The sequence below is a fragment of the Bombus huntii genome, chromosome 5, assembly GCF_024542735.1.
Source record: "Bombus huntii isolate Logan2020A chromosome 5, iyBomHunt1.1, whole genome shotgun sequence".
Classification (NCBI taxonomy): Eukaryota; Metazoa; Arthropoda; class Insecta; order Hymenoptera; family Apidae; genus Bombus; species Bombus huntii.
In genome coordinates, this window is record NC_066242.1 from 8,141,088 (window position 1) to 8,154,216 (window position 13,129).

Below are 13,129 nucleotides of genomic sequence, written 5' to 3' on the forward strand. Positions count from 1 at the left end.
TTATGACATGAAAGTGAAAATTTGAGATTTGTTTATGTCGTGAAAGGAAACGAGTTTGATAATAGAATTATTGTTTAAGAATAATTAGAGCTTTCTAAGTGTTCGTTTTAGAGAGTATAAAATAAACAAAAAATGAATATACAATGAGGAGTGGGGAGATGTTCCTCGAAACAAATGTATGCAACGAAGTTCAAAAATAAACAGAAGATGTTATAAAGTATATAGAGATGTTAAAATATAATAGCGTATCTATATACATAGGTATATTGTACATTTAAGTTACTATAAGAAGTATCATTCTTACAAAAGCTAAAAAATCTCGATATAAGTATTTATTTTAACATTTAATTGAATACTTTAATTATTACTGTAAAGTTTAGTTAAATGGAATAATGGAAAATTATTATTTCTAAAAAGTTATAATTGTGTTAATTTCGTAAACTCATTCTCATGTCCAAAAGCAACTACTATATAGATCATTCCACAATTTCGTGAATATCATTAAACTAAACCTTTGCAAATTAAATAATATTTGACAGAATACGTGGAATTCACGAACGAATGGAATGATTCAGGTTAAAGCATTTTTGACAAAAACGAATCAAGTTAATTAAAATATTTTAACGAAAGGCATCAGCGTGCTTATAACCGAGAACATTCAGTGTGCACACGCTTCTTTAATCAAAAAAAGATTTTTCATATGCTCAAAGTCATTTCTCACATCCTACTCTCTATTTAGCTTCTCTCAAGCTTCCTCTCGTTGAATTCTCCTTTCATCCAAAGGTATTCAAGAGGAACTGAATATCCGCCACCTGAGTATCGTTCATTCGGTAAAGAGACTCTTGCGTAAATCCCTCAACGCAGAAATGTATACTCTGTCATTCGGTTGAACTATTGAACTGTCCTCGAAGAAAATACCTATAGTCAGTTTAAAAAGTATTTACACAACGAATAATTTCAGAAGAAATTTCGTACAACTTATAATTCGTACATATTGCTATGAATGTTTAAGATGATGAAAATATATAAAAAACTCAAATGTTTTGCACATTACGGAAACATTTAAGAGAATTCCATAATTGATAGAAATAACCACGAAGAAGTGCTTTTTGACAAGTCTCCCCTTTAAATGTGCGATGTAGCCAAAAGACAGTTGACTCTGTCTCTGAAAGTCCTTAAGACTGCAGTACGTATACTCGTTGTACGAAGTAAGTTGACATCTCGCGAAACACGCGTTTTCTTGCGCAAGAGTAATGAAGTAATTAAAAGAGAGGTAGAAAATGATAAATTGAATCGTTAATAGATCACAATATAAAATACAACAAATACTTAACTTATCCAAATCACAAAATACTGGAATAAATAATTTCAGAAACGGAAACATTCGCCAAATTCATTTAAACACTCACCATTCGTCATTCTTATTCGCCAAAAAGAAATTCAATATTGACAAGTATCAAGTGCAAAATTATTGAAAAATTCAGTGCCAATATAAATTTGAATATTTCAACCACTATTTTAGAAGTCACTTACGAAAAAATAGCTATTATGACAAAATAACACGTAGAAGAAGTATCATAAATTAATGAAATGAGAAGGAAAGGGAAGAATTTGCAACAAAATAGAAAAGAATGTACATGAAGCAGTAGAATAGTGTCATTTTTACGAGAGTAAATTTATCATCTTTAGCTCGAATGGACACCGTACAGGGGTAGAAGAAGCAAGAGTACAAGCTTTTTAATGTATAGTCTACGATAAAGTATAATGGTGCTTTTATACGTGTTCAGTCATTGTATGAATGTTGCTGGGCATTAGATGTTATGTGCGAGATAATGGACCACCATATACGTATCTGTAAATATTTTCACATGCGTTTTCTTGTTAGTCCCGAAAGAATGGGAATTTTAAAATATAATTTTGTTTTGCTCCAAGGGAATAACACCGAGTACATTATACCCCGAGTCACTTACTACATTCTTAATATATGGGGATACTGTATAATACAGTCATCCTAAATCAAATTTACTAAACAGTTGTGGTATTATTTACAATAGAAGCAGAAATAGTAAGACATAATATATCACTCAAAAAAATTTTTTTAAATGATGGACGATAGAATTTATAAGAAAAATATAATTATTATCACAAATAATAGTGGCTTTTTACTATTCTAATATCCCACATGAAGTTTTTCTAAAATCTCTTACCCACAACGAAGCTCTTGGGAAACCTATTTATCTTTACCTACCTTTATGGAGCACATTTGCGTTTTCGTTACAGACGCTTTCGGAAACCAAGACTACTGCAGACTTTAACTAAGTGTACTTGAAAATTTTTTCTCAGACCTACAATCTAGGTCACCTGTGCAATTTCACGACATCTTAATTACGAATCGCCTGTAATTAATAAAGAATAAGAAAACAATTATCTAATGCAACAAGAGTTTAACGGATAGTTTCCTTTTAAGCAATTAATTTGATGATTGTTTACTACCAATGAACTAGCTAACTACTAGGTAATGAGCATTGTATCGCGAAATTTTTCTATTGTGATTGTTGGATGATTTTTCGAATAGTTACCAAGCGTTACGAAGAATATCGAAATAAAGTGGATTGAAAAGTTGCGAGTGCTCCCTGACAAGGGTGTCTCTGGCTGTTCGACTCACGGTTGAATGACCTTGATGAGCGGGCATTACAACTCATTAGACAAAACGGATACTTTACCCTTGTTTCGATGCACGAGTTGCGGCAACCCATCGAGCACCCTTTCCTCTTCTAAAGTATCCTGCAAGCGCCCTCTTACCCCGAGCCACCCTCTTCGACATTCGGCTCTTACCAATACTCCCGTGCTCCCTCTTCGAACTCGTTTAAATACTCTCTCTTGTCTTTACAGTTACAGTATCTTTAATCTTCGTTATTTTAAATCGTGAACTAATTTTCTTGATTAACTTTCATTGTATCATTAAAAAAAAAAAAAAAAAAAGAAACATATATTCACTAGAAAGCTTATATTTTAAGTTAACGACAAATAGGAAGTATTAGATTGATGAATAAATTTCTGTTATCAGATTCTGCTTATGTGTATACCTACAATTTTATTCTGGAATTTTACCAAATTGTTGTATTTTAACTATCGAAATATAAAATATATAAAAAGGTAGTGTAATATTATTAGATAAATTGGATAACTTATATTTTGGGGGAGTATTAATCACAGCAAAATTTTTTAGCAGAAAAAGCGTTCAATATCCTGAATCAGACTGTTCTGTTACTCTTTTTTACTAATACACTTTCCCATTTGATCTCTTGTCTCTAAATATTCTTCCCTCATGGGGATATCTTTGAATATCTAGTATTAAAATATTAATATTAGTATTTAATCTTACGAGTTATGTTTATAATATGAATTTTGAGACATGTTTGTGGTGAAATAACAATTAATGTGGCACGGGTATTGGGTATTGATCTAACATGTTTAGGCCCTGATACATGTACTGTACTGATACGAAGATTTGTTCTTTGTCGGTATGATGTTCGCTCGAAGTTATAGTTAATTACAGGTAGTTGGCTCCTCTTTACGAATCATTTCACTTGCCAGAGCCATAAAAAAGAAATGCCGCCATAACGAGGACAAGTATTTACGAATCATTTCACGGTGGTGCAACTTGAAGAGAAAGCCTGCTATAACGAGGACAAGTATTTACCCTCGAGAACATTGAAACAATGGATCTCATCTCTCTCATCTTTTATTCGCGTGGCTTCATTGTCTGCGTTCGCAGAAACTTGTTCTAATAATCTTAGAACGATCTTATTGATTTGCAAATCTGATTCGAAACCGAAGACGCTCGAGTTAATTGTATTCGTGTAAACCCTTCGATTAACTTCTGGCTGGAAGGAAGCGTAAAATTTGAAGCCTTGCTTCTATCAATAATTTTACAATTCCAAAAATTTAATTAATCATTAAATTAGTTATTATACTGAATGTAACGAAGTAGACCGTTGAAAAGATCTGGTACGAATTGGGATTGTTGACTCGCAAAATATAATAAGCCATTTTTCAGATAAAATAAACTATTTAATTGTCTGAAATTTCAAAAAAACTATTTTAACTATTCAGGGGAAGAACGATAATCAAGGACTATTATCAGGATCGTTTCTGGCAAAAATTAGAGCAGTAAAAAGAATTCTTTGAAACGTGTTTGCTTGAGTATATTACTCTTAATCTATGGTTTTCTTATTTTAAAAATATTATAGTCACTAGACCGTTTCACTGAATATGCATTCTTAAAAGGAACTTCCATATAGAATTATATTTTATCTGTTTAAAAAGAATTCTAATTATAGTAGAACAAAAGTTTAGTATTCATAAAATTGATGTAGAATTTATTAAAATTTAATAGATGTAGGAATAAGAAAATTTCACGTAAAATTTCTTCATACCTGTTTTTTAAGCAACGCATCCTTTTCAGTTTTACAAAAAATTACCCGCTTCTATGAAGTGCGAGTTTATAGCTCATATACCTCATTACCATTTTCATGAAATTTAAATACCGCATTATACTCATATTTGCAATCACATGAAGTTAAAATATTTTGGTATTTTAGTATTTCTTTCATAGAAGTTTCTCCTCCTATACATTGCTGCACTTCTTCTTAAAGAACGTAATTAAAATAAAAAGTTGTATATGATAGAAGGTTTTTTTTATCGAAAAGTGTGCAGTACATCCCAGGAACTACAGGATGCAAAACGATAATACGAAATATAAAAATAGCAATTAGCTGAATATTTACAAACTTATAAAACATCTTTTTTTAACTACATCAATGTTAGTAACAATAATAGAAATAATTATGGTATTACAAATACACTACCAGCTATAAAAATTAATACATCAACTGTGATATTCAGTATAAACGCTTTTAACTGCACTTATATTCTAATTGCCTTATTACAAACTTCTTATAGTATTAAGTCTTATTTTATAATATGAAGTACTAAGCAAAATAGGAATTTTCTAGTCTCCCAGTAAATGCAAAATAATTGATATTTACTGCAGGCAGTGTGTATATAAGCCATTTACAGTGGATTCTAAATTACAAGTATATCACTTAACCCACATTTTAATTTTAATTTTGGATGGTTTTAATTTTATTAAAAAAACCTATATAAAACTGTATGAAAAAGCAGTGAATATTTTGTAAGCTAAACTCATGAATGAACGACGTTAATCAGATCTTTCATAAACGTGAAGCTAGAAAATGCAAGAGACAGAGGTATGTTTAACCCGGAACAGTTACGATCGACTGGATAAATTATTTAAAAACGAGTCACCCTCTTTAAGGCGCAGCCCATCGTTTCTTGCCTAGCGGCGACAGGGACCTGCGAGAGAGGAATGGATGTGGTTCCATTCATGCTTATTTCAAGCTCATTGTGTGCCCGGTGTATTCAGCCTTTGACTTGCTTCTCGTGTTGCCACTGCAGCAATGTTTCATAGAGAGCAAGAGGCATGTGCATGTCACTAGCTAAAATCAGGAAATATCGCTGTCACATTTTCTTCGATGCTAACGAACATTACTAAAGAAGTAACGCCCTTATGATTCGATGATACCTCCTAATGCCTTTTGTAGCAAATCGTGACACACTACGATTTTGCCAATACATTACTGAATCACCAACTTATATCTAGAACAGATATTGTTAATATTCTGTTTGAAAATGAACACAGAATAATAGTTTTGGAATAATAATTTTCTTCGAGATAAGGAAGTAAACTTTGAGATGATCGATATTGTATATGTTATTAACGACGGCTGTCAACGCTAGAATTTACCAGATCGATCAAAATTGATCAAATAATCTTAACTATTTCTCGTAGAAATTTCATAAACTCGCGACTATACATTTTTAAGTTTGAATGATCTTTTTGTCAAATATGGGGATGAAAGTTTGTCCTGTCTCTTGCGCCGTGTATTTCTTTTCTATACTTTTCAGTTTGATTTCTTTGGTACAAGTTCCATACTGCTGTCGATAGTTCTAATATTAATTATATTTTTTAACGTTTTTACTGTGTGATTGATAAATCAGGCAAAGGGAGTCTGTTTTATATCTATGCTTGCAATGGAAATTCAAATAACATATTTTAAAGGTTTATATCAGTTGTGTATATGCTGAAAATTTCATCAAAATCGATTGATGCAGAAGCGACAGGCGTCGAAGGATGAAGATCGTAAAAAGGTCTTTACATCTATTTTCACGATTTTCACCATTTATCACCGTTTGTCGCTCATAGCAGTACATATATATGTAACTGGCGTAAATTCTCAAAATGTGTTGTTTAAATTGTCATTATAGACCTAGATAAAAAAAGCTTGTAGAAAATTTTTACTTTTACTTTTTTCTTCGCGATTTCGACCAATTTCAATTTTTCCTAAATTTTTTTTACGCGTCATCTAGCAAACTAATTTTTCTAACTTCTCAAAAAAAAAAAAAAAAAGATAAAGACAATAAAAAAATTTGAAGACGTTTGATTCAATTTTAAAAAGGTTATTCCATTTTAAAGATTGTCCGATTATTAATAGAAGTAATTGTGTATCAGAATTTGAATAGGTTCAGTACAGTATAAATGATGAAATCTTAGTATATAGCGCATTTTATATAATAATTGTCTTTGTATGATGTCATCATTGTTATATTCTGATTAACAAAAACTATAGAGATAAGTAAAGTATATACTATCTATGTAAAGAATTAAGGAAACGAAGTCAGCTTATCTTCAAACGACGCGATATGAAGTCAAACTAATTCAGAGTATAAAGTTTCATATAACGTCTCCAGAAGACTCCAAGAATCAACAAGAGGAAATTGAAGCAATTAAATAACTTCCACTAATGCGTATGTTCCAACATATACAGTCTATCATACTAAAATTTTCAGCAAGTTCTAAAATAACTATGCGCATCCAATGTCTAAATAATTTCTGCCTCAACTTACTCTGATCTACCCCAAAATTAAATTCTTCAAGCTAAAATATGACTTTGTTGTGCAACAGTGAATAAGTTTAAAATCAAATAACAATAAATGTAATTTCTGAAATAGAAAATAGCAATTAGTTTAACTTTGCGTTTTTAAAAATAAAAATTTCTGATGAAAATATCCTTAACGTGTTTTTCTTCAGTATTTTGTCTAAGTACGAATACTCTAATATTTGTAATACAATTTTTAGGAAACGGGAGAGGCAACGGGAACGTCTTTGTCGCATGTACAATCAGATTTTGACGGAATGCTCGCAGCTAAATGGAAGCTGGCCTGACCCGGATGATCCGCGCTGGAGCAGCGGGGAATATGTAGAACTTCTGTCAGACTGGTTTCCGTCAAATATTACCAACGGAACGATAACAGGAAATGCAACAACCTTATCAACTGGTAACACACAATTAAATTTTTCTCGATGCCATTACTTATACTTAGTGAGCCACATTTACTCGAAATTGCTTTTTATCATTAAAACGTCGTCATGAATAATTTTAACAAACAATTCTAATGATATATATATCTAATTATTTAATTAATATATTATAGTATATTAGAGTGTATTATATATCTACTATTCGTTATAACATATTACACACTAACTACTATTAGCAAATTACTTAAATAGGTTACTTATAAGTCATGAAATTTTTTAACTCGAAAACAATAATATTCTGTACTATGTTTGGTGCTTACACTTTATATATATACATGTTATTTCAAAATCAACTTTGGTAAAAAATTAATTAATGATGGTTCCAACTTAATGAATAAAATAGTGACAAGATTAAAACATAACAGCATGCAGGGACCCAATATTAATACTTCTTTTTATTTATAATTGGACAGAAATGAGAAGCGCTTTTTTACTGAAAAGACATTCTATATATTAAACAGCGGAACCTTTTGCGCCTGTTCTACCGCCCTTCGAACTTTGGCAGACGATACTGATTGCTTTCTCCCTCGCATTATGCATACTGTTAACTGTCGGCGGTAACATTCTCGTCCTTCTGGCATTTATCGTAGATAGGACCATCAGACAACCGAGCAACTACTTCATTGCCTCATTAGCAGCTACTGATATGCTTATTGGTAAGTTTTCCTGTTTTTATATTTTTTTATCGTACAACTATGGGTAAATTATTCTTATTTTTGTAAATGATATTGCCTTGAAAAGATAACAAAATATAATTACACTTTATTTATTAGAAGCGTTGGTCATATTGACACAAATATTCTGGACTTATATATGTAGAGTAAAGGAAAATTGTGTATGAAACATTAGATAGTTAAATTATTACTAAATTAAAATTATTAGTATATAGAAATATTATGCATTACAATACAATTACAACTTGTATTTTATTATATTTCATTACACGTTATACTTCAGTGAAATTACGTAGTGGGTTATTTTTTTCCATTTTCCTCTATTTCCTCCTTGCTATTTTAGAAATAACACTTTAAAATATTTGTATTTCGCCTTAGGATTTCAGTACATACCAAGCTTGCAATCATAGAATTTTGTTAGAATAATTTACATGCAGTGTGATACCTTCTATGTTGAATTGATCTAATCGTGACACAATTGTTAAACAGGCACCGTCTCCATGCCATTCTACACGGTCTACGTTCTGATGGGATATTGGAATCTTGGGCCCTTGCTTTGCGATTTATGGCTGTCCGTAGATTACACGGTATGCCTGGTATCCCAGTACACAGTATTACTGATTACGATTGATCGATTTTGTTCAGTGAAAATAGCGGCACGATATCGCAGCTGGCGCACGAAAAACCGCGTAATCTGGATGGTCACCATTACTTGGATTATCCCAGCCTTGCTCTTCTTTATCAGTATTTTCGGTTGGGAACATTTTATCGGCTATAGAGACTTAGATCCTGGCCAGTGCACTGTTCAATTTCTCAAAGATCCTGTTTTTAACACTGCTCTTATCATTGGCTATTATTGGACGACACTCGTGGTTCTATTTATTCTTTACGGTGGTATATACAAGACAGCTTATGACATGCAGAAGAAGAGCGAGGCAAAACAGCGAAAGATGCAATCCATGGTTGCTCTAAGTGCCGGTGCAATGTCTGGCATGGCAGGTCGTGCAGCAGGAATAGGAATATCGAAGACACAGAGCACTCTTTTGAGCCAGGATAAGCCAAAATTGAGTGCATCGGTTGAAGAAGGAACAGGTGGAGATGGTTCAGGACAGAAATCTTCCTCAAAGACTTCTGGAACTGGTGCAACCGATTCGACTGAAAAGCAAGTGTATGGAAGCACCGTCCCCACAGAGACAGAAAAATCAGAAAGATCTAGTAGTCCAGCGTTTGATTCCGACGAAGAGAGCACTATGGGCCCGGCTCAACAGCTCAGTAGCATCAGAAAACGATCCTCTCTAGCTGGACTGGTTGCTCAATCTGGCGCTCTTCCAGTTTTCTCGACTAATGGCCACTTAAATGGAATCGTACCCGCGAAGATTGACATGAACATGCAGTCGAAAAAGTTTCTCTCGGTGAACTCGACGTGCGACATAGGTACAACGACACAGAAAGCTCAGACATTGCCAAAGATCCAAGAATTGAGTCTCTTAGATACAGACAACGTGCTAGATCCTGAGAAATCGAGTAGTCAGACGTTGACACCTGAACAGTCTCACTGGAATGGTGATGGTCCCAATCAACAGCAACCCTTGACCTCCGCTGAGACATCACCACCCACTCATCCTACTCGGTCTATTAGCAGCAGCCAACAAAATATTATACCACCGCCTACGCAATTTCAAAGTAGTCCACAAGTCTCTGACAGTCCTTCTACTTCGTTATCTGACAGACCTAAGTCACTCGTTGTGTCTTCTCATGGCACTGGTACTTACGACATTTTGACTGGCTTGGATGGCGGAGACTTGAGATACATGGACGAGAGTTCGGTAATTTTACCAAGTCCTTCTTACGAAAGTCCATCGTCTTCTTTGTCGTACAGCTTAGCGAATCCTCTATCGAGTGCACCGTCATCTCCAATTTTAGGAAACGTGTCTGCAGCGCCGAATACGAGTTTGTTACAAGCTGCTCTAATCAGAGCTACGGCGCAACAAGTCAACAACCAACAATCGGGTCAGAATAAACAAAGTCAGCCTCAACCGGTGATGTCTAATGCATCCAGTCAGACGCATCCTCCTCGTGTATTCATCACTCAGAAATCAAACGCTGCTTCTCAGACCTCACCAACCGTTAGCAAAGTGCATACAGAGGTTACAGTAAAGGCGAAGGACACGAAGCAACAGCCTGTGACGACCATTGTCAGCACACCTACAGTGGAAAATTTTAACAGCGCGATGAATCAGTTTTCGGATCCGGATACGAAGGTCAATCCTCCTCAGAATTCATCCTCTAGCGGTAGCATGGTTCCAACGATCTCTGGCACAACAGGAAACGAACAGGATCCAAAGAAACAATCGAAGAAAAAAGATTGTAGAAGCAACGAGGAAGGTGGGTCCAGGAAAGATTTCGTGAAGACAATTGGCAAACGTTTGAAGACCAAGACGCAAAGAAGGGATCCTTTATTAGGACGACAGAAGTCTCGAACAGAGAATAGAGCCAGAAAAGCGTTTAGGACGATATCTTTTATTCTGGGCGCGTTTGTCGCCTGTTGGACACCGTACCACATTTTGGCGCTAGTGGAGGGTTTCTGTTCGAACAAACCGTGCACGAACGAACATCTATTCATGTTCTCATACTTCCTGTGTTACACTAACAGTCCTATTAACCCATTTTGTTACGCCTTGGCTAACCAGCAGTTTAAGAAGACTTTCACGAGAATATTGAAGGGTGACCTGCACATGACGTAAAAGAAAGGATAAAGATGGAAGGAGACGAGGAGGAGATAGAAGATGTAGCTTGGAGGTGAATATTACGAAGAAGAAGGCCTTCCATGATTAAATACCGAATTATATTTACACGCCATGATTATGGTTAAATTGGAGAATAACGTAGTAAACAGTTTAAATACAGACGAGTCGTGTATCGTGTGCTTCATGTATATAGTGATAGAGGATGCGTTGGTGTAGTTTTAGATCGCAGTCAAGGATGTACATAATGTATATGTATGAATATTTGTTAAATTCTTGTGCAGAAACATGCGTAAGCAACATGTAGAAAAATAACGTATTTAGATAGCTTTAGGTAACTGTGCGTATTACAATAATAATCGCTACGATAAGTGCTTCAATATATATATATATATATATATATATATATATATATATATATATATATATATATATATAGATTATAAATCACCGATTAAGTATTCTTCAAAAAGGAAATAAAGATATGTAAATCTCCTAGTTTAACGAACGATCGAATCGTTCGATAAAAGGACAAGAAGTAAGATTATAGAAAGACATCGATTTAAAAAAAGAAAAATATCACTGCATCACGATGAATGTTCTCGAGTCAAAGACGAAAAGCTTTAATTATTCATTTTTGCGGCCAATTGTATGTGGTGTTATTGTTGCACGAGCCTCTCGTGCGAATATTATGGTTTCATATCTTCAACGATAGAGAAATATTTTTTACGAGCAACGAACCAGATGGAAATAGCTCGTTTCGAAGAAGTACCAAACAATCAAGGATTTTATTATCTATGTACACACTGCCTTAGGGTGGCCTACTGTTACGCGGGCCTTCTTTCTCCGAATTCAGTTACATTTGGTGCTGTCCTCGCGAACGAGCGTCCACGGATTTCTAATCGATAACGTTTCCTTTTAAAGTATTACGTAAAACGCATTGACTTCATCGGATGAAGTTTTCAGAAACTCATCGATGACATTGACATTACCTTCATTTTAGATTTTATAGATCGAAGAGGATTCCCTATTATGCAAAAGGGAATTTTGCTTTTCTTTAGAAATTAGATATTTTGTTGTACTTCTTTGTAGGTATTTTAGTTGAAGATTTCGAATGGTAGAAGGATGTTACACTTTTCAAGTAACAGAATGATCACCGAAGATTTAATCGTTAAAATCGCTTGAAACTTTGAAAAAATTACTTTAATAATATTTCTATAAGAAAAGATAAGATCATTACACCTTAATTTTTTTAATTAAATTACATTTCATCAAAATGAACAAAGCGGAGACTTTTGAGCGGTAATGTACATTTCACAAATAAATCTAAAAATGATTATGTCAATGTCATTTATTCATTCGTAAAACACTAATCGTAATAAGCGACGCAGTTTGTATAAATCAACGTAACCATCACAGCATATACTTATATAAACGTTACGAGGAATATTTCACTTATTCATAATAGGTGCATACATTTTACATTTTATTAATCGTCTTCTATCCTCAAATGTTAATTATTTATTTTTTTCGTCATTGAGATGCTCTACTTGTGTAAATTTTAGAAAAAAATTCGGAATTTTATAAAACGTTTCGTTACTGTTTTGACTGAGTATGCTTTCTATTTAAAAAAAAAGGTATATTAATGAAACTTGAGAAACAGGTGAAATTGGTCTCGCGAGACTAATCCATTAACGATGTACAACTTTGATACTGTTAATCGAGCTTTCTGATACAATCACTAATTAAATAAAGACAAAAACATTAAATCCAAATTCCTTTCCAGATATCATGCTTTAAGAGGAATATATTTTTAAATAACGTCTACACAGTACGACATAAATCTTACATAAAGTTATCACGGTTATCACCGGATGGAATTATTTCCTTATATAAAAGAGGAAAAGAAAATTCAAACGTTAACAACGTAAAAAAGAACGTCAGATTGATATTTTTCGCTGTTCTTCGTAAAATGTACGTTGTGAAACTTACTTTTATAATAGCTTTTATGCAATATTGTATTAAGCAAATGAAAAACAGGCAATATTTATATTTCCCATGATTTAATCATTTTCAAGCGTTTGTACCTTTTTTACGAAAGTGTAAGCATGCAATTATCTTGCACGGTAATTTACGTAAACTACAATTTGCTCGTAAAAGTATAATTTTCGTGTTTCATGAACGTTAAACGTGATCGAAACAAGAATACAAACGTGAGTCACTTTATATTTTAAATGATTGTACGG

The 13,129-nt window shown here is 33.5% G+C and overlaps 1 protein-coding gene across 2 annotated transcripts in view; it reads left to right on the forward strand.

Moving 5' to 3' along the window:
• The window catches only part of LOC126865691 (muscarinic acetylcholine receptor M4), a 52,027-nt gene extending 40,751 nt beyond the window's left edge, over nt 1–11,276 (forward strand). For both annotated transcript variants that reach the window (XM_050618501.1, XM_050618502.1), the window contains 3 exons: nt 7,223–7,422; nt 7,927–8,121; nt 8,629–11,276. In XM_050618501.1, the coding sequence (XP_050474458.1) occupies nt 7,223–7,422; nt 7,927–8,121; nt 8,629–10,883 (2,650 nt within the window). In that variant the 3' untranslated portion in view covers nt 10,884–11,276. The remainder of the gene's footprint in view (nt 1–7,222; nt 7,423–7,926; nt 8,122–8,628) is intronic.
• The last annotated feature ends 1,853 nt before the right edge of the window (nt 11,277–13,129 follow it).